This window comes from Haliotis rufescens, unplaced genomic scaffold (genome assembly GCF_023055435.1).
Source record: "Haliotis rufescens isolate VD_foot unplaced genomic scaffold, xgHalRufe1.0.p SCAF_11, whole genome shotgun sequence".
Lineage (NCBI taxonomy): Eukaryota > Metazoa > Mollusca > Gastropoda > Lepetellida > Haliotidae > Haliotis > Haliotis rufescens.
Window position 1 is genome coordinate 10,473,703 of NW_025963791.1, and position 27,152 is coordinate 10,500,854.

At 40.3% G+C, this 27,152-nt stretch overlaps 2 protein-coding genes across 3 annotated transcripts; both read right to left on the reverse strand.

Moving 5' to 3' along the window:
• Positions 1-5,546: 5,546 nt before the first annotated feature.
• LOC124146312 lies at positions 5,547-9,762 on the reverse strand. Its single transcript, XM_048392900.1, has 5 exons — positions 9,464-9,762; positions 8,263-8,943; positions 7,831-7,928; positions 6,233-6,236; positions 5,547-5,952 (listed from the first exon to the last, which is right to left on the reverse strand). Exons 1-5 carry the CDS (start codon positions 9,578-9,580, stop codon positions 5,842-5,844), a joined length of 1,011 nt encoding a protein of 336 aa, XP_048248857.1. The 5' UTR covers positions 9,581-9,762; the 3' UTR covers positions 5,547-5,841.
• An 11,726-nt stretch (positions 9,763-21,488) lies between these two features.
• On the reverse strand, positions 21,489-26,870 carry LOC124146346. 2 transcript variants are annotated; one of them, XM_048392210.1, is made up of 4 exons: positions 26,727-26,870; positions 24,703-24,838; positions 23,958-24,065; positions 21,489-23,222 (listed from the first exon to the last, which is right to left on the reverse strand). In XM_048392210.1, the coding sequence occupies exons 2-4, from the start codon at positions 24,821-24,823 to the stop codon at positions 23,152-23,154; spliced, it is 300 nt and encodes a 99-aa protein (XP_048248167.1). In that variant the 5' UTR covers positions 24,824-24,838; positions 26,727-26,870; the 3' UTR covers positions 21,489-23,151. The 2 variants fall into 2 exon arrangements, with proteins under 2 accessions (XP_048248167.1, XP_046372545.2); XM_046516589.2 differs by having other exon boundaries at positions 24,149-24,838.
• Positions 26,871-27,152: the final 282 nt, after the last annotated feature.

A 27,152-nucleotide genomic window follows, 5' to 3' on the forward strand; every position in this document is an offset into this window, starting at 1 on the left:
TAAAAAAGGAAGTTTGATCTAGAGAGTAGTTGGTGTTAATATTTATTTTTCTATCACCGTATTGGTGACATCCCTCGTATGACAGACCTTGATACTTGCATATTCTATAAGGTTATCAATTTACTATATCTTTGATTATTCGTTTTTAAGGTAAATTTCAACAATGGTTAAATTGATATACGAACACGTGCGTATATTTCAAATACAAATCCGAATGTATTTTAAGAAAGGCGTAATGTTCAATTTGATCACATAACGTAAAATTGATTAGGTTTGGATTTGTCCTTGTGTCATTGGTCTGAAATAAACACAACGCAGATAATTTGTCACGGAAATATATTTCACTGTTAAACAAGTCTCAACATAATCAATATGCTACAACAGCCCGTGGGTGATGGGCTGGATTCTACATGTCTTTGGTGATCAGTACAGCCACTCTTGAATGGGCTGTGCAGGACTTATTGATCACATTCTGCATGTATTAATACATGTTACACGCTTGTGACTCCCTCCAATTGTGAGCCCGCGAGAACAGGTTAACGTCCTGTCATGTCGCGCAGCAGGAAACTAAAGTTAAAGAACAGCAATTGATCTGTTCAGGTAACTTCAAACTGTAACATTGCATTACCCTTCAACCCAACACCGTCGATATCAACTATATTAATATACTTATACTAATATTGTATTTGTCATTCAAGCTCTTTTGTAGCTCCCGGAATCACGTACACTTCGGCCCACTTCAACTGTAAAAATCACAAAGATAAACTGCTGCTGCTGCTGCTACTACTACTACTACTACTACTACTACTACTACTACTACTACTAAACTACTACTACTACTACTACTACTGCTACTACAACTACTGCTATTACTACTACTACTACAACTACTGCTGCTACTACTACTACTACTACTACTGCTGCTACTACTACTACTACTACTACTACTACAACTACTGCTATTACTACTACTACTACTACTACTACTACTACTGCTACTACAACTACTGCTATTACTACTACTACTACTACTACTACAACTACTGCTGCTACTACTACTACTACTACTACTGCTGCTACTACTACTGCTACAACAACAACAACTACTACTACTAGTATTGCTACTACTGCTGCTACTACTACTACTACTGCTACAACAACAACTACTACTACTAGTATTGCTACTACTACTACTACTGCTACAACTACTACTACTACTACTGATTCTGCTACTGCTACTGCTACTGCTACTACTGCAACTACTACTGCTACTACTACTACTTCAACTACTAGAGGTCTGATCAATACCATCCGAACACATATTACTGTTGTCGATTGCTCAAGGTAACAGTTGGATCTTTGTGGACATCGGAAATTAGATCCACTTTTATGTATACTAGTCAAAATTTTGATAGGGACATTTCAGTTATTTCTTATAAACAGAACTGTCTGTATCAACGGTGGGCAATGAGTCCAACGCGCTGTGGGTTCGAATCCCGGTTCGCTCCGATTATGTCTCTAGGTTTGTCAGCACCATACCCGTGCTCGTGGGTTTCACCGAAGTGGTAAACGCCTGAGACCTGCATCACTTCGGGCTTTCATCCCACATCAAGCTGACATGCCGTGATATAACTGGAATATTGTTCAAAGCGGCGTTAAACCCAACTCACTCACTTACTCTAACGGCATATATACGTGAATATAAACAATATGTCGCTCTTATCCAAATACAAAACACCATGGACGTTAATCATATTAAATTTTTATCTCGTGAAGCTCTGGTTTAGAAATATGAAGTCACATGCTTCTCATTGTTGTTTTAAAAATAAATCAGACATTAAATAAACTTTTTATCCCACGCTCACAAGACAGGACCTGCACTGTCACAGTCACGCGGTACGGAACTTGCTCCTCTCTGTGTAGTACTGACAACATTTGAATCTGTCAGTTGAGTTATTGTACTTCCGTCTTTTTCTTCTCGAAAACAACATATTGTTGATTCTAAAATTAAATAAAAACAAATTCGATTCGAGCAGACACATGCAACGATACAATAAATATCCATATAAAGTCAAACACCGTTGTGTCCAACGTTGTTATGAAATGGGCTTCACACATTGTACCCATGTCGGGAATCGAACCCGGGTCTTCGGCGTGACGAGCGAACGCTTTAACCACTAGGCTACCCGACCACCCATCATGCTAGTATAAGGGCGGTGGGGTAGTCCAGTGGTTAAAGCGTTCGTTGATCACACAGAGCTGGGGTTTATTTCCCACATGGTCATGTACATAATAACGTGAAGCCAACTTCTCGTGCCACCGCAGATGCTTCACTGTAACACTGCTAAACGCGGCATAAATACCACCCTCACTGTGGCGGCGAAAGTGGATGAGTGAGTTATGTTTTAACAACGGTTATAACAAGCTACGCGTGGATCACTTACCACAAATATATTGTGAATATCCGACCAAACCAAAAATTAATATCATTATGTCTACAACTGATTGTAAATTAATTGAACGTCCAGCTATCTATATCTATCAAGCGATGTCACTTCGTAGTACATTATTGTCACAACAATAACAGCTGTGTACATCACGTCCATTGTAATACATATGTAACTATGGGCCGATGGCCTCATTGAAATCGAAGAGTTATGTTTTAAGCCGCATATTTTGGATATACAGTATTTCAGTTACATCACGGTTTGGGATAGCCTTGCTCCAAGTCTGTACTGAACGATAAGTCCATATATATATATATATATATATATATATATATATATATATATATATATATATATATATATATATATATAGTATGTCTATCCTTATAATAGGTAACTCCAGATAAGGACGCGTGTCTTTTATAGGGACTACTTTTATATTGATATTTATTCTACAAATAAACCTAGTCTATTAAACTATTAATTATTGGCTTAGAGACTTGTGCAAGTCTAGGTGTGGGAATTGGGCATTGTGCTGAGAAACCAACGGTCATAAACAGAGCCAACCATGGATTCGAACCAATGTATAGCGGATCCGGGAAAATCTCGGGGACGCAACTCTGTTTGAATTGTAGATTCATTAGAAGTAGTGGTAGAGGTGGTAGAGTTATTAAAGGTATTTGAATAGTAAAAGCTTGCATTGTTGAGTCTTTGGTGGATTCAATAGTTAGAGTAGTGTTTGCAGCATTATTAGTTGTGGTACTAGTAGTATTAGTATTAAAGAGGTACTGGCATTGGTAAAGGTATAGGTAGTCGTGCTAGAAGTAGAAGTAGTAGATGTAGTAGCAGCAGTAGTGATAATAATAGTAGTAGTAACAGTAGCAGCAGCAGTAGCAGTAACAGTAGTGGTAGTAATAATAATAATAATAGTAATAGTAATAGTAGTAGTAATAGTAGTAGCAGCAGCAGTAGCAGTGGTGGTAGTAATAGTAATAGTAATAGTAGCAGCAGCAGTAGCAGCAGCAGTAGCAGTGGTGGTGCGACTAACATTGCTTTACACCGTAAAAACAATTTTACAGCTGTTCGAGGCGAAGTTGCACTAGTAGACATAGTAGTAGACACAGCAGTAGATGGAGTAATAGTTGTAACAGTTTCAGCAGTAGTTAAACGTATTATTATTTTTTACAGTAGTTGTAGAAGTGCTTGTTTGTGACATTCACACACTGACAATTCTATTTGCCCCTATCAGATACTTGTATCACGTGGACTTGCTATTGGATGCGTGGTTGCGTCAGTGTGAATCTCGCGTCATGGGTTTTTCCAGCCCAGCGTTTCCTCGAGAATAGGGGGGATGTGGTCAGTGAGGCGCGTTGCCGTCGGAACTCAATCTATTTCTGTACATGACAGCAACGCGTTGCGTGTAAATGTGAAATGAAGTAGTGCGTTGTGTGTGAATGAACCGTCAAAACATTTCCTGTTCCGTAAGTTGACTTCCTATAGGTGTTTACTGCCGTATTCCTGTGAGTGAGTGAGTGAGTGAGTTGGGTTTAACTGTCCTTTGAACAGTCTTACGGTCATATCACGGCGCGTCAGCTTAATGTTTGAGGAAAGCCCAAAGTCATGCAGGTCTCAGACGTTTAACATTTTAGTGAAACCCACGAGTACGGGTATGGTGCTGACAAACCTAGAAACATAATCAGGGCGACCCGGTATTCGAACCCATACTCATAGCTATGACGTAGATTTATTTGTGATCTGAGTGCCAGAAGAAAGTAACCGAAATTGTTTTCAAGTTATTGGAAATTAAAAGAACAGTTGTTACATTTGATTACATCTAATTACCCATTTACCATTCCTGACACAGTTTTGTGAATGCTAATCTGTGGCTAGGTAATTTTGGGTAAACATGAATTGGTTCAATGTAGAATTGGGTAAGAAATGAATTAATTTTGCTACTTGACCCATACCATATTTGCAATGTTAAAAAAAGGAAATTTGTTGACTTTCAAAGATAAGATGTCTAAGATACTCACCAGCAGTTGTGTAAAATGCGATGTTTTTTAATTTCTAATTTAAAAAAATAAAATTATATTTAAAAAAATAAATAAAACCATGTAGAAGTATACTTTGAGTGCTGACACATTTCATGTTTTGGATATAATATAATATCGCTGACTAAAGATATGTTTAATAATATTGAAACTTAAACATATGACAACCTCAAATGACAGGTACAGTTTCTTTTGCTCTTGAGTATATGTACAGCACACTTTAAAGCGTCGTCTTCATGATACATAGCGATGGTTCCAGCATGGTACATTTTGTGTTTGCGTTCGCGCCGCTAAAACAGTTTAACAGTATTAATGTTACAGTGGAGCCCCCTTAAACCGGACAGTAGAGTTCTCCATGAAAACTAAACGAGTGTCCGGATAAACGAATTATATGTATAGAGTATTTGTTTGTTGTTCTCAGCAATATTTCAGCTACATAACGACGGCCTGTAATTTATCGAATCTGGATCGCACAGTCCAGTGATTGATATTGTGAACAACGGTCCATGCTGTCGGGATACGATGGCACGATATAATCATACTGAGTTTTCAATGTGGAAATAGGTTGCTTTTAGACTTAACCGCGCTATAATGCATTGGGAGCGTTTGGTATCGGCCAAGATTTACATGAAGCGGCATGGGTTGGCTCCAAAGTTGAGGTCTGTTTTTTAAATAAAGCATGGCGCTGTTTTTACACATGCATGTTTTTTCACATCATATATGCTTTACCCTTAAGTATAACAGTACACTGAAAGTGCATTTAAGTGCTACAACATTAGCATTGCGTCACAAAGATGTCTTTCCCTGGAAATATATTTCACGTCGTGATAAGATAGTGACACCTCGCATCAAACATGACGGTGTTATTATTTTTAACCCACATACTATAGAAGACGGCGACTGACTAATATAAGTAGTTGAATTAAATCTCCGTGGAGATTTCAGGGTAAAATAAGTACTTTTAATGGCCGCTGTAATATAGCCATAATATTCCTGTCTGCGGCATAAAACAATTCACAAAACACACCTAACACTTAAGTTCTGGAAATACTACACATTTATTAAGTCTTAGGAAGGATTATGTTCCTATATCAACATAAATGTTATCTCAAAGTTAATCCAGGGGACAAACACTTTATTCCCACTGTCTTGTGCGGGGGACACCCAAACGTTGAAACACTGCCAGGATCCGCATGTTGTGGGTTCGAATTCAACATTCGTTCCCATTATGACCCTTGGTCTGTCAGCGCCATACACGTGCACCATGTTCAGGAAGTCCGTACCCAGCCATTCAGCAGAAACATGCCTTCAACTTCCGGCAAAGAGTGATCATGTGACTTGTGTTATCCACAGTTGCCTCCCCTGTTTTGACTCAACCTTGCCTGTACTTGAATAAGCCTGTGTCTTACTTCAGTCAGGTCACTGCGTTGTTGGAGTAGAATCTTCACCCTCTGAAATATCACCCATAAGTGTTAATTATATATTACACAATGAGAATTCATCAATTTTATCGTGATAAAGAACATCCACGTTGGGGACAATGTACTTTTACGTTTAATATTTCTGTTTTAAGTAAATAAGCTATACAATCTGGAACTCGAGTGTACGACTCTTGCTTAAAAGTTGTTTGATCAACATTCAAGGCCTCAGTACAGCTTTCAAAAGTTTAATAGTAGACATGCGGAGGACATTTCCAATTTTGACGCATCAATGACAAAATTATGTCCGATGTAGTTCCCTATTTTGACTTGTACCATATGTTCCCGTGTTTTCAGGTGAAGAATTGACTTGCCTTTGCATGTGTTTGTGATTTATAAACACATGCTCATGATACAGTCGGAATCGAAAAGCTGACTCTGCTTTTAGCAGAGATTTCTATTGAATATGGAAAGGTTTTTTTCGCTTTCATTTACAACACTTCACCATACCATGCCACACCAGGAGGTGTGTATCATTAGATTGAATAAATCAAGTTTTGTTACATCAAAGTGTGGCAGTGTTGTATATATGCATATTTTCTGTATTTTATATATTTGTATACATGGTATACATATAATGTTTTGTAATGAAATGGTGTTTTAACCTTTAATTATGTTGAATTAAATAAACCTGTATGGCTGATGTATTCTACAGCTCTGTATAACGACTTGTTCTCTGCGTGGAGTTTTATTTGTATTTTAACTTCTACTGGTTGTGGGGTAGAGTAGGTAGCTTGGGTCGGTCCTTTGTTTAGTACAGCTTGCGCCTGATTGGCCTTGTTTCAAATACTAACACCCAGCATTTAACCAGCACACCAGCCACTACACCTTGCCATGCGGACAACAAATTTCTGCTCTGTGTAGTATTTTCATCTGAGACCGTCCAAATAGATGCAGGCACCATAAGTCCTGTCACATTGCGTTGGTGAACACAGTTCCCGCCCCAGTTTCACCTACAGGGGCGATTGTGTGTTCTGATAATAAATCCTCACGACAATTAACGACCTGTGTTATTCATAAACACCCCCGGTTACAAAAGTACACGTGATAGATCCACTTTCGTACCCTTTTCAGAACCCACAATACTCGCTTAAGTTCCTCTCGCACCAAAGCACCCGTCATATTTTTATCCACTTTAGCATCTGTCTAAAAACCGGCCAAAGCGCCTATCAAAGTGCCCCTCATAAACTGCCGGGCAAAAGAACAGTTCCCGAAACACTGCAAACTAAAGCTCCAAAACAGAACTATGATACCAGTATCAAAAACATTACCCTGCTTTTTTGTTTAAAAAAAACATGCTTGTTTCATATTTAGCCACCATGAAAGATGGGCGGATACTTTCATTTGCCCAGATATTTAGTTCCCGTCATAATACCCGCTTTAGTTCTTGTCACAGTTCCTGTCATAGTACCCGCTTTAGTTCGTGTCACAGTTCTCGTCATAGTACCCGCTTTAGTTCGTGTCACAGTACCTGTCATAGTACCCGCTTTAGTTCGTGTCACAGTTCTCGTCATAGTACCCGCATTACTTTCATAATACCCGTTTTAGTACCCTTCCAGGATTACGTTATGGTGTCTGTCACAGTACCCGCATTACTTTCATAATACCTCGTTTAAGTACCCTCCCAGGATTACGTTATGGTGTCTGTCACAGTACCCGCATTACTTTCATAATACCCGTTTTAGTACCCTTCCAGGACTACGTTATAGTGTCTGTCACAGTACTCGCATAACAACCCGTCATATTATCCGAGAAATTACCCGACAGAGTACCCGCATTAGTACCCACCATACGTACTAGCATCCACTTTAGTTCCCGCTAAAGTACCCATCGTAGAATCGTCATAGTACCCACAAGTCCTTCAGGCTCTGTAGTTTCTTGTCGCGGCATTTCTTAGCCGCCTTCTTGTTCTGTTCCCGTTTTCGAACCAATGCCTCATCACAGTGACCAGCCTGTAAAATAAACAAACATATGATTTGTTTGTTTGTTTGTTTGTTGTTTAACGCCGCACTCAGCAATATCCCAGCTATATGATGCCTGTCTGTAAATAATCGAGACTAGACCAGACAATCCAGTGACTGACATCATGAGCATCGATCTACGCAATTGGGATATGATGACATGTATCAACGAAGCCAGCGAGCCTGACCACCCGATCCCGTAAGTTGCCTCTTACGACAATCATGGTCGCCTTTTACGGCAAGCATGGGTTGATGAAGACCCAAGGTGAGGTTCTTGTTGAGTGTTATATATGATGGGTACATCAAACGGATGCATTTCTGTTACCTGACTGTTTTTGTTTCTCGACCTCCCTGTTGCTCGTCCCTCTGTTGCCATGGTTACATGGTTGTGGGTCACAACTGTCTGTGGAGGTAATGGCGTTTCGCTGCCACGTCCAAACTGTCTCGAACTCGCTTCAATGTTATTGCTGATACCGTCGAAATGACCACCCGTTTTCAGACCAGGATCTTTCAGATAAGCGATGAGGTCATTGAAGGCACTTTGCGTGATCTGGTCTTTGCATGAAGACATTTTGTGTCCAGCACTTCCGGTCTCCTCTGTAGATAATATACACGTTTTGACCTCCCATGACCTCGTCGTGACCTCGTCGTGACCTCCCATGAGTTCCAAATCCTTATTCCCAACGCCCTTAGAAAACATTTGATCACTGCAGGATCCGATGCCTTGTGTATGGTATTGTTGGCTTGGTGTGGGATGTCCCACTGCGTCAGGGCGTGGTTCCAGTGACGCAGACCACCCGTTCCTTATGATCATGTTGTCAGTGTTCATCATGTCCGCCAATACCGACCGTGGTACCTCATTATAGATGACATCCATGACGTCATCAAACAGCGGATCCTTAGCCAGGTCCTGCTTCACAGTATCGTCCATCAGGGTAGCGGGAAGGTTCTGTGACGTCAGACAGGAGGCATCGCGTGGTTGTTGGGGGTCATTTATCGCGGCGATCTGTTGAATAACGGTTATGTTTCATCTGGGAGTTCTTTTCAGGAAGGTTTTGATATTTACAAAATTAATATTTCAAAGTTTCTCGAGAACAATGTGCTCGTTCCGTCGGCCAGATATAATGTTATAAGATAAAATACTATGGCCTTGCAGTGATTCTTCATATGCACTGGGGCCGTCGGGTAGCCTTATGGTTAAAGCGTTCGCTCGTCACGCCTAACACCCGGGTTTGATTCCCCATATGGGTGTAATGTGTAAAGCCAATTCAATTGCTGGTGTCTCCCGCCGTGATATTGCTGGAATATTGCTAAAAAGCGGCTTAAACCATACTCACTCACTCACTCACATTCACAAGTCGTGTAGAAATATGTTGGCTTAAAGCATCTTCTTTTTTTTGCCTCCTTGGAGATATCACATCGATTTCAACGCGTCAGATTTTCAACATAACACGGGTAACGAGTACCAATGGATATAAAACAATACGAAATTACAATTTATATGCGATAACAAGCTGAAATCTTACCGTACGCAAATCTGTTCTGTTGAACTTTCTATTTACCACCAACGGTGGAACAGGTGTTTCCTCACTGTCAAATGTCTTGATCTCAACAGGAATATGTTTGATGAAATTAAATTCCATATCGAAAATATAACAGAAAGATGGAGGGGATGAGTGGATACGTTTCAGTCATATAATGGTATAAGATGGGCTTTGCTTGTATGCGCCCTATAGTGATGTTTACGTATGACGTGTTTCCCGGTTTCGAAGTGATATGAACGGAGGCTATGTTTGTCGTAGGGTATCACATGCATAAATTATTCGTCGACTGTCAACAGCATTCATTCAAACCACGTGATGACCGCCCCCGTGGTCTAGTGGAAGAACGTCCGCCCCGTGAGCGGAAGGTCCGGGGTTCGATTCCCGGCCGAGTCATGAATTTGAAAGTACTGACGACAATGACCAACTGTTATTAAGTAAACAGGACGGGGTATCATCAGTCTGAATATTATTATAAGATATTCAGGGCGGGTTAACATCAGTCTGAATATTGTTATAAGATAGTCAGGGCGGGTTAACATCAGTCTGATATTGTTATAAGATAATCAGGACGGGTTAACATCAGTCTGAATATTGTTTTAAGATAACAAGGACGGGGTAAAATCGGTCTGAATATTGTTATAAGATAATCAGGACGGGTTAACATCGGTCTGAATATTGTTTTAAGATAACAAGGACGGGGTAAAATCGGTCTGAATATTGTTATAAGATAATCAGGACGGGTTAACATCAGTCTGAATATTGTTATATGATAATCAGGACGGGTTAACATCAGTCTGAATATTGTTATAAGAGAGCAAGGACGGGTTAACATCAGTCTGAATATTGTTATAAGATAATCAGGGCGGGTTAACATCAGTCTGAATATTGTTATAAGATAGCCAGGACAGGTTATCATCAGTCTGAATATTGTTATAAGATAGCCAGGACAGGTTATCATCAGTCTGAATATTGTTATAAGATAACCAGGACGGGTTATCATCAGTCTGAATATTGTTATAAGATAGCCAGGACGGGTTAACATCAGTCTGAATATTGTTATAAGATAATCAAGACGGGTTATCATCAGTCTGAATATTGTTATAAGATAATCAGGACGGGTTAACATCAGTCTGAATATTGTTATAAGATAATCAAGACGGGTTATCATCAGTCTGAATATTGTTATAAGAAAGAGGGACGGGTTAACATCAGTCTGAATATTGTTATAAGATAGCCAGGACAGGTTATCATCAGTCTGAATATTGTTATACGGTAGCCAGGACAGGTTATCATCAGTCTGAATATTGTTATAAGGTAGCCAGGACAGGTTATCATCAGTCTGAATATTGTAATAAGATAGTCAGGGCGGGTTAACATCAGTCTGAATATTGTTATAAGATAATCAGGACGGGTTATCATCAGTCTGAATATTGTTATAAGATAGCCAGGACGGGTTAACATCAGTCTGAATATTGTTATAAGATAGCCAGGACAGGTTATCATCAGTCTGAATATTGTTATAAGATAATCAGGACGGGTTAACATCAGTCTGAATATTGTTATAAGATAGCCAGGACAGGTTATCATCAGTCTGAATATTGTTATAAGATAGCCAGGACAGGTTATCATCAGTCTGAATATTGTTATAAGATAACCAGGACGGGTTATCATCAGTCTGAATATTGTTATAAGATAGCCAGGACGGGTTAACATCAGTCTGAATATTGTTATAAGATAATCAAGACGGGTTATCATCAGTCTGAATATTGTTATAAGATAATCAGGACGGGTTAACATCAGTCTGAATATTGTTATAAGATAATCAAGACGGGTTATCATCAGTCTGAATATTGTTATAAGAAAGAGGGACGGGTTAACATCAGTCTGAATATTGTTATAAGATAGCCAGGACAGGTTATCATCAGTCTGAATATTGTTATACGGTAGCCAGGACAGGTTATCATCAGTCTGAATATTGTTATAAGGTAGCCAGGACAGGTTATCATCAGTCTGAATATTGTAATAAGATAGTCAGGGCGGGTTAACATCAGTCTGAATATTGTTATAAGATAATCAGGACGGGTTAACATCAGTCTGAATATTGTTATAAGATAGCCAGGACAGGTTATCATCAGTCTGAATATTGTTATAAGATAATCAGGGCGGGTTAACATCAGTCTGAATATTGTTATAAGATAGCCAGGACAGGTTAACATCAGTCTGAATATTGTTATAAGATAATCAGGGCGGGTTAACATCAGTCTGAATATTGTTGCAAGACAACCAGGACCTGTTAGCATGGTTATAAATACTGTTGTAAGAACAATGGGCGTGTTAACAAGGTTATGAATACTGCTGTTAGAACAATAGTGCGTGTTAACATGGTTATTGCTTTCAGAACAATAGGGCGTGTTAACATGGGTATGAATTCACAGGGACAAATTATGAAATAAATGTTTTCTTGAAAGTTTGATGGCCTTGTGATTCAAGTCGTTGATAGTCTGTTAAATATCTAAATATAACCTGGGAAATGAGATTTTGAGAGTAAAATTTGCAATATTCCAGCTATATGACGGCGGTCTGGAAATAATCGAGTCTGGACCAGACAATCCAGTGATTGACATCATGAGCATCGATCTACGGAATTGGGATACGATGACGTGCATCAACCAAGTCAGCGAGCCTGACCACCCGATCCCATTAGTCGCCTTTTACCCAGGATCTTCACGGGTCTGGGGATGGTCTAAACTTGAATTATACAACAGTGAATACGAGGATACGTGAGGCGTATTGAAATGGGGTTTAACGACCTTTGGACATTGATTCCTACTCTGGCTCCTCATTCCCCCATTCTAGGGTAGGTTTATTTTTTCACCTATTTTAATTTGACCTTGCCGGAGACTGAACCACCGACCTTCCACACTCCGGCAGCGATAGGATACAGCGTACTATTAAAATCACATTAACCTTTCACTCAGTCATTTTGTTGAAGTTGAGTGAGTGAGTGAGTTTGGTTTTACGCCGCCTTTAGCAATATTCCAGCAATATCACGGCGGGGGTCACCAGAAATGGGCTTCACACATTGTACCCATTATATTTAGACAAACAGAACCACGTCATGACTATGGTGCAATGATGTGTTTACAAAAGTGTTAATTTTTTAGGTGCATTATCCGAACGCCTAATGTCTACATGCGACACAAATTCCAGCTTAAAATAGAACACATAGAATCACGAACAATAACTTACGCATATCTATCCCCTGAAGTATGAATGCCGTCGACACTGAACGTAACATTAACCTAGTTAGTATTTAACTCGAAAATATTACTGGAATATTGCTAAAAGCGGCTTAAAACAATACTCGCTCACTATCATTACGCTATAAGTGAGTCAGTGAGAAATGTTGTGTCACGTCAATATTCAAGCTAAATCGCGACAGCCTATAATAATCGTCCCCAGAACAGACAAATCACTGGTTGTTCAACGATCCAAGGTGGGGGCGCGATGACCCACAAAGATCGCGGTCTCAGTCTTACCACCTGACATATATTCAAATCGACTATTATGACAAGCATAGGTACTTGGTACCGGATATTGTGGTACTGATGCTGATAAGTTGTAACCAAGGACCACGTGATTATTTATTATTCATACATGGAAACCCTACCATTCACTCATTTCAATGGGTTGTCATTCATATTTCGATTTTACCCTATTTACGTCTGTGAAGAGCGAGGTAATAGCTGCCTCTGTCCCAGTACTACATATATAGAACGCAGACGTCATACTTACCTAATGCCCAAGTGATCTATATGTACTTGTGCGAGACCACATCATGGAAGCGTAATGTTTGTAAACAAGCGATGATGTAATATTCGTTCAGGATAAAAATGAGAATATGTTGGTGTCCCAGCCTAACCTTTTTAAACGATTTACTATGGACAAATGAAATAACTTTGAAATGGAGAAATCATAGGAATTTGTTGATTCTACCTTAGGGCTCCGTCACATAGTCAGGATTTTTTGACAAAAGTCTGATCAAGATCCTGTGATTCGTGGGAATTCACAAACAATCAGATATTATTCAGGAAGCGTCTCGATTCAGCCGTTTCCAGCCGAATTCGTCCCGATTCTCCCGTTTTCAATTCGAATCTGATCCGATTTGTATCTTCCGCATGGTAAACAACGACCGCATCTGTCCCGACAGCGTCCCGATTCTCCCAATGCGATCCGACAGAGATCAGACAGTGACCGGACAGTGAACCGACAATGACGGTTCGTATTCGGCAAGATCTGGACGCAATCTGGACTCAACCGACAAGAAACGGCAATGAACAATTTATGCCCGTTCATCACGACAGCGTCCCGATCCACAGGACGCCGACCAGACTACACAGGACATTGTTACGATTTTGATCCGATACAGCATAATACTCACGATTGTAATCCGACTAGACAAAATCGGTGTCCCGAATGTTACGGGACGCACCATACTGTCGGGAGTGCTTTGCCGGCCTCTCTGGTCCTTTCCCGATCCGTAGGATTCTGTTACGAACCTATACGACTGCGTCCAGACAGTGATAGGACATTCCAGATCTGAGGATAGTAATCCGACTTTTTCACTTTTTTGTGTCATAGCGCTGTCTGTCTCAAACGGGAGCCATAATCGGCACTGTGTGAGCCTGGCCATAGGAATCAACACATTCAATTGTCCGTAAACTATGTTTTCTTTGAACTATAATTCGCTATAGTGCTGCAGAATGACCTATAGTTGTGTCAGTTTTAGTTATTTGAGTTTCAGAACGACAAATGAATTCCTGTCTCAGAATCTAGCCCAACAACAATAGCGTGACGTCATCCTAATGGTCTGGTTATTGCGATGTAGCAATACATTGATAGTGCATTGATGGTTTTCTTGTTTGTTGGTTAACGCCACACTCAGCAATATTCTGGACCAGACAATCCAGTGATTGACACCCTGAGCATCGATCCACGCTGATACTTGCAGCATGTGATATTTTATATTTTTTCATTTTCATCCACAGTTGGGTATCAAGTCTGATCTCACGAAATAGTTGTAGGTCATTGCGCCCCCGCCCTGAATCGTTGAGCAAACAGTGGCTTGTCTGGGCTCGATGATTTTCAGGCTGTCGTGATTAAGCTTGAATATTGAGTATTTTCTCACTGACACACTAATAATATAATTATATTATTTTGCACTTCGATGTGTTTTGTTTTGAAAAGTGTTTTATGAATTGAAGGAACAAGACAGACATCACATGAGTGAGTGAGTGAGTGTATGGATGGCTGAGTGGTTGAGTTGCTGAGTGAGTGAATGTAGTTTTACGACGCTTTTTCAGTATTTTGCATCATGCCGGGGTAACTCCAGGAACAACAGACATATTCTTACATCCGTTTTTATATTGGGTTGGATTTATTAAGCTTCATGTGTATAAATGGGAAATTCAATGTTCTTTTTATGTTTTTCTGTAATCTAAAGGTCAATGGAAATGCATCCAAAGACTATGATTGTTATTTATCAGCCTCCGATGCTAAAGAACGGATACTAGAGAGCTAATCTTCACAATTGTGTGAATATACTAGTAGTCGATTTCAACAGCTTGCGTCATCTTTTATTTAAAAAAACAACAACCCAATGCTGTCGCCATTTTGGAGATAAATACTAACTAGGTCCATGTTACGTTCTGTGTCGACGGCATTCATAGTTCACGGGAAAGAAATGCGTAAGTTATTGTTTGTAATGACATGTGTTCTATTTAAAGCAGCAAATTGGGTCGCATGTAGACATTAGGCGTTCGGAGAATGCACCTATAATTAACACTTTTGTAAATACATTATTGCATCATAGTCATGACGTGGTTCTGTTTGGCTAAATATACCCACAGCCCACACCCTCCTCCCAAGAATGGGGAAATAAGGAGTCAGAGTAGGAATCGATGTCCAAAGGTCGTTAAACCCCATTTCAACTCGCCTCACATATCCTCGCATTCACTGTCGTGTTAATCAAGACTAGGCCATCCCCAGACCCGTGAAGATCCGGGGTAGAATAGGTCTTCCGCAGCCCATTCTTGCGGTTAAAGTCGACTATGCTTGTCTTAAGAGGCGACTAAGGGGATCGGGTGGTCAGGCTCTCTGACTTGGTTGATGCACGTCATCGTGTCCCAATTCCGTAGATCGATGCTCATGATGTCAATCACTGGTCCAGACTCGATTATTTCCAGACCGCCGTCATATAGCGGGAATATTGCCGAATGCGGCGTGTAACAACAAACAAACAAACAAAACCACCCCCAACAACGGCGCTAACCAGGTGTCCACCACCTATTGTTAGTTTAATTGCAAATGTTTCACCATGAACATAAATTTTAGTCTCAAAATCTCATTTCCAAGGTTATGTTTAGATATTCAATAGAATATCAACGACTTGAATCACAAGGACTTCAAATTTCATGAAAACTTTTATTTCATAATTTGTCCCTGTGAATTCGGTCGGCTGGACGTGTTGCATTGGCTTACTGCGTGCAGCACGTGCATCTACAACAGTCGTCGGAGGATATGAGCGGTTCATTGTTTTACAGGCACGTGTTCTTCTTGGAAATATTGTTCTATATTTGGAAATGTGGGAATAAGGAACAGGCGGCATTATTACGGGTATTTTCGGTCAATTCTCGAGGAAAACGTCCCTTCGTGAACACATGCACACCATTGCTTGCCCGTTCAGTAGTTTTCGGTTTCAAAGCTGAGATTTCAAGAATTTACATCTTCGGAAACCGCGAGGCATCTGTGCCCAACAGTCAGTTGATGCGATGTTCAACTACATACTTGTCATGATTTGTCATAAACTGTGCAATGACACATTCGTCAATCGCAATGTTACAAATAGTTCTCGAATATTCCTTCAATACGTTTTGTTTCTAATATAAAAACTACAACAACAAAAATAACCAAAATATGTGCACGATATATTAATAATAATATTACGATATATTAGACAAGTTATTTATTCAACTTCAACAAGGGGCGGTCGGGTAGCCTAGTGGTTAAAGCGTTCGCTCGTCACGCCGAAGACCCGGGTTCGATTCCCGACATGGGTACAATGTGTGAAGCCCATTTCTGGTGTCTGCCGCCATGATATTGCTGGAATATTGCTAAAAGCGGCGTAAAACCATACTCACTCACTCACTCAACTTCAACAAAATGACTGAGTGAAAGGTTAATGTGATTTTAATAGTACGCTGTATCCTATCACTGCCCGGAGTGTGGAAAGTCGGTAGTTCAGTCTCCGGCAAGGTCAAATTAAAATAGGTGAAAAAAAGGTACCTCTTGTTACTCTGCCTGGCGCTTGACAAACAAACAAACAAACAAACAAACAAACACCCCGTGATCTTGATTTCATAGTTGATATTCTTTCATGTTCATCCACATTTACGTCTGATCTCACGAAATAGTTCTTTAACCTTTAATAGTTCTATCATCGCCATTATTGAGGTATTTTTCATGTGCAGTTTAGTTTTACAGCGATCTGTTCTTGTCGGTTTAGTTCAATATCGTATTGACCGCCTCCGTGGTCTTGTGGTAGAGCGTCCGCCCGGAGAGCGGAAGGTCCAGGGTTCGATCCCGGGCCGCGTCATACAAAAAGACGTTAAAAGATTGTACTTGTTGTTACCCTGTCTGGCGCTCGGCATTAAGGGGCTAAAACAAGGACTGGTCGGCTCGGAGTCAGTATACTGTGTCTGAGTGGGGTATTCATGTTAAATTGCGGCATGGTATCTCAGTGAGCTAGCACTATAAATCGGTATCAGTCCGGACTAGTACAAGCAGCCACACACACACATACACGTGCATGCACGTCGCTTTATAAGTGCAATAATCTTGGACGTGACGTTAAACCCAATTTCACCTCACCTCACCTCACCTCAATATCGTATTTATTTGGGTAATGTTTAACGTCACACTCAGCAATATTACAACTATATGCGGCCTGTAAATAGTCGAGTCTGGACCAGACAACCAGGGGTTGATATTATGAGCAACGATCCATGTCGTTGAGGTAGATGGCACACCATGAACGAAATCACATTTTGACTACCAGATCTAATTAAGTCATCTTCCCGAGGCAAGTGAGTTAACTGACTATAAAAGTCCAGTTTCCACCCTTGCCGAACTAGGCTGGAGTTACATTTTGGCTGGACTAACGAGTCCATGCATAGTCCAATCAAAATCGCGCTCCGAAATCGAAATCCGGTTCGTAAACTGTCATGCAGATTTCGGTCGATTGGAGGATTTGCAAAGCATGTGCACCGCTAACTAGTCGTCAACAGATATTTTCTAAATCTGTTCATGTTTTTAATCAAGGTGCTCACGTGATTTGGTGCACTTCGCGATCTAAAACTCGTTTTATCACATTTTATACATCTTGATTATCGATCAGATCGTCTTGACTGGGCGCCGCCGTTTTGTTTGAAGCAAATTAATGCAAGTAATACGAGAGGTGGAATCTGATTGGTCCATAGGAGAGGCATAGAAGGGACATAACTCGTTATAGCCACTGGTGGCGCTACGATCGAACCCAGGAATTCCAGCATAATTCGGCAAGGATGGAAACTGGACTTTTAAAGTCAGTTAACTCTCTTGCCCCGGGAAGATGACGTAGTCTTGTTGGGTGTAAAGTGACTTTCACGTGGTAGAAGCATGGACGTTGTTTATACAAACCATATGATGTGTCAGGTAAATATATCCGGTTATATAGAAATCGTAAAACATCCAAATGTTTCGCTAGATCTTCTCATGACAATGATGAATATAGATACAAACGGCTTTTTAAAGCAGAAGGAGGACGGCAAAATATATGATAAGATCATTAACAGGTTTTACTGAAGCGAATTTACAAAGATTATAAAACTTTTTACTAACTAAACTAAAACAAGTTAACATCATCAATCAATTAATATTCCAATAGGAACCGCCTCCGTAGTCTAGTTGTGGAGTTTCCGCACGGAGAGCGGAAGTCCGGGGTTCGATCCCTGACTGCGTCATACCAAAAGACGTTAAAAGAAGGTACTTGTTGTTACTCTGTCTGGTGCTCGGCATAAAGGGGCTAAAACAAGGACTGGCCGGCTCGGAGTCAGTATACTGTGTCTTAGTGGGGTATTCATGTTAAACTGCGGCATGGATTGTCGGTGGGCTAGCACTATGTATCGGCATCATTCCGGACTAGGACTAGCAACCCCACCCCCCCCCCCCCCCCCCCCCCCCCCCCCCCCCACACACACACACACACACACCCCACCCCCACCAACACCTCTCACACATATCATACATGTCATATTGGTTTGATCCCATAAATACAAAGTACAGTTCTACTGTTGTTGGTTTCGGGTAGATTATTGTTACCCTGGTTCTTGGAGATTTCAATACTGCAAGACCATTTTGTGGTTATATTTAATTATAACGTTTTTTGAAATATCGTAATATATGCAGTAAACTATCACATCATGTTAAATAGTCATTTCAATAGTTGTATTTTGAACAGACAATTATTTAAACTACGGTGAAATCAGACTCGCGTCCCCTTGACATAATAAGGTATATGTTCTCTGTTGTCCAATAATCAACGGGGCGGTCGGGTAGCCTAGTGGTTAGAGCGTTCGAGCGTCACGCTGAAGACCCGGGTTCGATTCCCGACATGGGTACAATGTGTGAAGCCCATTTCTGGTGTCCCCCGCCGTGATATTGCTGGAATATTGCTAAAAGCTCCAATAAACAACTTTCCCTTTATGCTGAGTCATGTTCCAGCAACTCCAGTTTTTCAATAACATTGAAACAGCTAATTCACTTCCATTAATTTACCTACCTGAACTAGAAATGAAAGACTCCAAGGAAACCGCCTCGTCTGTTTCATATTTAGATCTCTGCAGAAACACTCAGAGTGACAAGAAATATCCACAAGACTGTATGATAAAAGGAATGATTTCAACTTTCAAATAGTCAACTTTCCCTTATGGCGAGCAATATTCCTGCAGCTCCAACCTTCGGTGTCTGCATTTAACAACTTTTGAGATACAGTCAAGCATGCTCTTTCCACCAATATTTCAAAAAGCTCTGTACGACTCCTGCTCAAAAGATTTTTGATCAGCGTTACAAAATTCAATGCCTTTGCCAAAGCATATTTGGTAATTTGACGCATCAGTGACGAAAACGACACAATTTCCTATTTCGATTTGTACCCGTGTTTGTGCAGGGGACACTTGATTTGCCTTTGCTTGAGTTTGTGACAGGTGCCACTCAACTTTTCGTTTACGTTGTGTATATACTTCACACTTTCTAATATGAATGTCTTAATTTAAATTTGGCTATATCTCTGCACCATTTTATGCCGTTTGATGTATGCATTGTGTTATGTGAAGAGGGGAGGTGAAGTGAAATGGGGAACGCGCGTTCAAGATCACTGCACTTACACAACGTACATGCCTTCACGTGTATGTGTGGCTGCTTGTACCAGTCCGTGCAAGCCCACTGAGATACCATGACGTAACAACAAGTACCATATTTTAATTTGGTATGAGGGGTCCGGGGTCGAACCCCCGAGCTTTCGCTCTCCGTCAGTGAAGTCAGTAGGAATAGATTATTGAGCCTTGCAATGTTAATGTCGCAGATAGAAAAATACAAATTTACATGAGTGGAATTGCAGTGAGGTCAGCCTTTCAACTGAGTCGCTAATTATAGGTCTGAATGTTTTCAGGAATCCCCCATATGGAGTATGTTTTGTATAATTGTTTTGCTACATGTATGTCAAACCTCAGTGTCGAGTTGCTTTTTATAACCATGACTTCAGGTGAAACTGTAGTATGATATCTAATATTGGCGAATCGCACGTGGAGTTTGTTTATCAACATTCCGTTGCATCATTGTTCGTGAAGGAAATTTCCACAAGGACACATGTTTAACAATGACGTGTTGGACCCAGATAAATCAGTTCATGTTTCGATTTGATTTCGTTTCCGAAAGACAGTGAGAAGAAAACAGATTGTAACGTTTTGTTTAAAAATCACATCACAGCATCGCCATCAATCAATCCAAACCCAAACCCCAACATATAAGAATGTCTTCATAAAGTTGCTTTGTAACAAATAAGTAACGGAAGAATACGCTCTACTATCCTGTCATGTATCGACATTTTGTAAGTATTTTCCGTAATGACAGCAAATTGTGATGTTGTGAATTCTTGGACAAAACGTACATTTTGAAATAAACAAATTGTAACATGTGGATTGTTATTTTCAAAGACGACGTGAATAGTTTAAATCACAAACTGCTTGTGACCTTCTTTGCATGAGTGAGTGAGTATAGTTTTACGCCGCTTTTAGCAGTATTCCAGCAATATCACGGCGGGGGACACCAGAAATGGGCTTCACACATTGTACCCATGTCGGGAATCGAACCCGGGTCTTCAGCGTAATGAGCGAACGCTTTAACCACTAGGCTCCCCGACCACCCCTCTTTGCATGACATAAAGGTTCAGATATCAAGGTCATACTATGGAAAGTTCCTTTTTCTAAAGCTCGTGTCATTTATTTTCCCTTCCCGGATAAGGGGGTCACACGTTTGTGTGCCCAGAGCATAGGGAAAGAAACCAGGAAGTTACATGAAGGTGTCTTTGTCAACGCTTTGAATGGCGTAAATAAACCTTTGTTTACATTGATGTACATCCAAGCGTATTTTTGTTTGTAAAATGCATTCCTGATGTGTTAACCCAGGGACTTGTATAAGGTTATATAGGTCCGTGGTTAACCCTACTCTAAATGAACCTCTCCACGTGACGATTAGTTTTGATGTCAAAGAGAACGACTTCTCAATGCTCTTAACATTAAAGGGCCGGGATAAATATTGTCTTAATAAATTGAATTAATCCCTCGATACAATATAAGCTGGCAAATGAGAAATAACAAACCACATAGTTTACAGCTGACTCCAATTTATTCATTATTCGCGCAAAACTTTATAATTTAATTGACAATTAAGCAAGCCTTTATGATATAAATATACAATAAATATAAAAAAGACCATGACGAATGTTTCATTTGAAAATAAAATAAACAAGCTATTATTTATACACAGCAATTTCCGTATGAATCAAAGGAACCTGAGCGATTTCGGAGACTGGTCAATAGTAAACAGGAAATAATTGCCAAGAAAATGAAAGAGATATATCAAAGACCCACACCTACTGCAAAGTTGCACACATGACACCAGCTGTTAACAGAACGTCGTGAGTGCTGGTCAAGGTCACGACAGTGGACGTTAAAAACGCCCCACGTCTTAGTCCAAGGTCAACATTGATTACGTACTGTAGTATAACACAGGGATTGATACGACTATCATAACTATATTATACGAGATAAGTTGTTCTCCAAACCGTTACATATATGGTGAATAAAAGGAACAAAAGGTCAATAATAATTATGAATTCAATTACATACGCAGCAACGCATGGTATCTATCGTAAATGAAGGACATGGCGTCAAAGACAAAGGAGTTCAAGTATATCATATTTCACTGAAACACCATTCATCTGAAACCCGTTCATCCCAGTGTCCGAAATAACTGCCTGCCCGCCTGCCCGTGGCAGGTAACTTTTCTGTAGGGCTGCATGAGATTTTCCTCCTTCTGTCTGACTGTCTGGCAGATAATTTTAAGACAACTTCCGTATTAAGTTTTATTGTAACTTCTTGTTGATTCTTAAGTAATTGTTAGCATTATTTCAACTGACTCAAGACGCGATTTGTCTCTTAATTGTCACGATATTTCAATATTTATAATGTCTGAATGCGGACAGGTAACTTTGAAGATGGATCACCTGCCCCACTGTCTCGTTGGGTTTCAAAATTATTTCAAACACTTGTTCATCCAGAAGTCCAATACGCCAGACTCTTCTTATAAGTAACGTCGGTAAATATTCAATGGGGCAATAATCCCTTCTTATTATTTGTTAATCCGGAAATATGTTAATTTTGGTGATTTCTTGGAATTTGGAATTCATCTTGGGTCTTCGAACGGATCACCATTGGATTTTGATTAAATAATTGTTCCCTCATTTCAGCAATAACCATCGATTGATCGTGTCATAAGTCATTAAACTTGCAAGTGTCTGAACAAGAAGAGGACTTTTAGTCATACGAAGCACTTTCGATTATCTACTGAAACAGATTCCACTGGGCGTGCAAGGGTTGATAACCTTTTGAATGGATCAATAAAAATCAGTGATGACACCAGGTTTCTCGGATAGGTTTATCACGTCTTGCCCTATCGGTAGCAATCCCTTGTCCTTTGTAACGGAATAACCAGATGAATTCCCATTTGGGGAGTTCAGAGCTCGCATAAATGTTTTTGACATAGGGGTATGAAACCAAACAGCTTTACTTTTATCAGCCAAGGCTGTTCACACACTGACCGTAACAGTGTCTGCCATGAAGTTGTTCGTGACGACACATCACTGATGGTGTCTTCCGTGTTGACACATCACTGTTGGTGTCTTTCGTCCCTCCGAGGATAATCAGCCTAGTGGGGCTAATTATTATTATTATGTTATTCACACATCACTGAAGACATCCAGACATGAGTGATTCGTCAGCACGTTAGAGAAAACGTCAACCTCCTTGCTGAGACATCTGATGTCGGCTTCCAGTCGGCTGATGTCTCTCTGCAACCAGGCTGTTTCCTAGATGAGAAAAAACAAATCAGTGTCATTGTATCACCCGCTTCGTAACCTAAATACGGGCTTTAATAAATCTAGATCTATTTATAACATAATATGCATGTAGAATCGGCAACAGTGTATACTCTTTGATGATAAACAGATTAAACTGTTACATGTAGATATAGCTCTGCAGAGTTTCGTACTTTGCCCGTAACAGGATTCGATGATCATGGTTTAGAATCCCAGATTCAATAGGTAATATGCTCTTTGGCTTGTCAACACCACTCCAGTGACCGTGGATGTCACAGAATTGGTAAACGCATTTTTAAAAATATATCTTATCATTGTCCCTTTTGGCTGACGCTTCGTGATAAAACAAAAATACTGTTCAAAGCGGCGTTAAACTCAACTCAATTCACCCACATAAGGTACTTGACCCGTGAAAATCCGGGGTATAATAGGTCTTCAGCAACCCATGCTTGCAATAAAAGGCGACTATGCTTGTCGTAAGAGGCGACTAACGGGAGTGGGTGATCAGGCCCGCTGACTTGGTTGATGCATGTCATCGATCATAATTGCGTGGATCGATGCTCATGATGTCAGTCACTGGATTATCTGGTCAAGACTACATTATTTACAGACCGCCATCATATAGCTGGAATATTCCTGAGTGCGGCGCTAAACAACAAACAAACAAACAAACACACAAAACAGGTACTGAAATGGCTAAAATGCTTTCAATTCTGCCAGACCCACCTGTTCCAGGACCGCTTGTCTCAGCTTTCTTCTCCTTCTGCTCATCTGAGCATGGTAGATGTTTCTGGCCTTGGTTCGTTGTTGTTTGTCCTGCTCTTGATCCAAGCTCTGAAACACATGGGTAAGGTAGTGTTAGTGACAACATCGACGGGATCGTAGAGCTTATTATTGATACAAGGAAGATAACCTACCTGGACCATCTGACTCGCCTTCATTGACATTTTATTTCCGGGGCGTGGCCTCTTTCGCTTGGTAGCAGGGTTGCTCTTACTCGACGTCACTGGACTATTTGGGCCAATAGCTTGGCGTCTACCTTTAAGATGCGGTACAGGGAGATCAACCTCATCCTCACCCTCATCCTCGTCAAACATAGATGCCCCATATGCTGTACGTTGGACAAATAGGGGAATATCGAGAGAACCAGTAGAGATGATGGCGCTTCCTTCATATGCCGGGCCAACGTCAGCAAAGCCTTCTGTTACATGACCAATGTATGTCTGACCAACATGAGAAGCGCCCCTTGCACCAGAAGAGGAGTCTTGTCCATGTCTTGATGGGCCTCTATTAGAAGCACACCCTGCACCAGAATTAGAGATGGCATCTCCGCTGTGTGCGACACCTACATCAGAAGAATTCGGACGTCTCGATAGGGATGGATAGTCACCTGCCAGCATTGGGGAAATTAAGCCTGTTATACTCGTGGACTTTGGAGGTGTACCGCCTCCATTAATTTCAGACTCCGTACCTGTTCCGACATCTTCATATTCCGACATCTTGACCTGGTGATGCTGGTTGATACACTGGGTTCCACCTTGAAGAAGATCTAGAGCAGTCATGATGGCATCCATAGCTTGTAGGTCATCCATGTCGTAGGGCTCTTCCTACAGTGGCGAGAAGGAAAGTGTACAGGACAACATTTAAGTGTTGAAATGCTCCTCCTTCCTGAAAACGTGTTCGTTGCTAAAGAACCAATAGCTACATGTACCATTTACATTAAAACGTTTATATTTTGAGGACATCCAGGGTTTCAAGCTAACAATTACTTCTTTTATTATTTTTAACCTGAGGCACGTATATTTTTTGTGCATTTTCAAAATACAAAACAAAAATTATTTTTTTCATTTAAAACAGATTTGAAGGGGAAATTACTTTCAGTAGTTCTCACTGAGCATTCCAACATATGTTCCATTGTCTTCATTGATTGCGCAGAAGAATATAGCAACGTGACACCATATGAATGCATTGTCGTAAAAAAATTGAAGATGACGTCATCCATTGTTCATGACGTCATGGCGATAATATGTGACGTCATTCCAAGACGTCAATAATTGAGCTGATATCTCTGTTAGTCAATATTTTCTCACAAAAATACTATCGGTAATATATAGATTAACCACGGCCTATCGGGCAACTAGGAATTACAGTCTTTGTCCCAAATGAATTAATTTTGTTACTTTTTTGCCTTGGTGACGTACTTTAAGCATTAATTCACGAGGGATGCTTGAACAAGCCGAAGTGTCCAGCTAGTATTACTTACTAGTTTACTTCTATAGTGAGTGAGAAAGTGAGCTTGAATTGAGCGGAATCTTTAACACAAATCTCTTTACCTTAACCAAACCCTAAATATCAAATGGTTGGTCGCCAATAATAATATCCCGCCGTGATTTTGCCGGATTATTGCTAAAAGCGGCGTAAAACCAAAGTCACTCACTCACTCAATAATAATGTTTTGGCTTGGACAGGACAAGAGCATGATATTTAAATTTTCAGGTATGTTACGTGTGGTGAATTGGGGTTTTATGTCGCGTTTAAAAGTTTATTGCACTCGGATGATGATAGTGTGCGTTCGCGTGGCACGGTGTGGCTGCTTGTACTGGTCCGGACTAATGCCGAATTTCTAGTGCTAATCCACTGATATACCATGTCGCTCTTTAGCATGGATACCATACTCAGACAGGTGTACGAACTCCGAGCCGACCTTGTTTTATCCCCTTAATGCCGAGCGCCAGGCAGGGTAACAACAAGTACCATAATTTAACCTATGTTTTAGTATGACGCGATTAGGGATCGAACTACCGACCTTCCGTTCTCCGGGCAGACGCTCTATGCACTAGACCACGGAAGCGGTCCTTTGATATTCACAACTAGAAAATAATCATTTTTCAATTCTACAACATGATATCAGTGCATTAATCTAAGACATTCACAACTAGAAAATAATCATTTTCAATTCTACAACATGCATTATCAGTGCCTTAATCTATGTTTCCATCCATTCATCATAAAATATGCCATGTTTCTTTAAATATAGTTTCATCGTGGTTTATCAGTTAGTTTCGATTTTAAGGGATGCTCTTTTCACTTGACCACGGAGACGGTTTCATGTAGGTACGAAGGAAGAGAATGTATTAACATTTCTGCCACACGACACCATAAATAACTAACACGTTACATGCATGATATCAGACCTCGCATATCCGTCAAAACAACATTTGTTTACGTTAGTATCAGTCAATAAATACTTTCACATTCCTCAAACAATATCGCATCCTGTTTCAAACCTGTAGCTTTTTGTTAAAACATGTATATAAAAAATCTCAACACAGAGCCCTCAATTAGTATGATTTAGGTTTGAAAACTAGATTTGTATAACATTTATATTAAAGAATTGTACGAAGCAAAGCGATGTAACGTGTTATGTACTCGATATGCTTTCAAAATATACTGATATAAAATGCGTTATAAACAAATGATTATGGTGATATTTACCAGTGACCGTGTTTGATCGGTGATGTCTGGTTTAGAGGTTGAACAGAAGGAAATTTTCGTGCCGTGTCGTTACTTATCGTAGGCTGCAGTGTATGGATTATCCGCAAACCTTTCTCTTACGCCCTTTTATACATTCATATTGTATTTGATGCCTCTTAGTGACATACGTCATGGGTATTTTTAGAATCACATGCGCGATAGAATCACATGGGTTAGTCACACATGTCCTTAAGTACAGAATTGCAATTTATACACATGTGACATACATTTTATGTATGATGTACGGTTTACTTTGCTGAGGATATAACTATGCACATAAACGTCATGAGGAACGTGTTGTATACATACCAAGTGCACATGGCACGCGTTTGGAAATACCCAGACTTAATTCAACTCAGCTAAAGACACATCTAGTATACCAAGTGA

Bases quoted from the DNA above. Each gene is read 5' to 3' on its own strand.
- LOC124146312 (XM_048392900.1), bottom strand. From the start codon at position 9,580: ATGGAATTTAATTTCATCAAACATATTCCTGTTGAGATCAAGACATTT. The intron at 8,944-9,463 runs GTAAGATTTCAG...GTTATTCAACAG, and splicing joins ACAGAACAGATTTGCGTACG to ATCGCCGCGATAAATGACCC. The intron at 7,929-8,262 runs GTAACAGAAATG...TTTATTTTACAG, and splicing joins CGAGAAACAAAAACAGTCAG to GCTGGTCACTGTGATGAGGC.
- LOC124146346 (XM_046516589.2), bottom strand. From the start codon at position 24,823: ATGGATGACCTACAAGCTATGGATGCCATCATGACTGCTCTAGATCTT. The intron at 24,066-24,148 runs GTAGGTTATCTT...CATGTGTTTCAG, and splicing joins AGGCGAGTCAGATGGTCCAG to AGCTTGGATCAAGAGCAGGA. The intron at 23,223-23,957 runs GTGGGTCTGGCA...TTTCTCATCTAG, and splicing joins GACAAGCGGTCCTGGAACAG to GAAACAGCCTGGTTGCAGAG.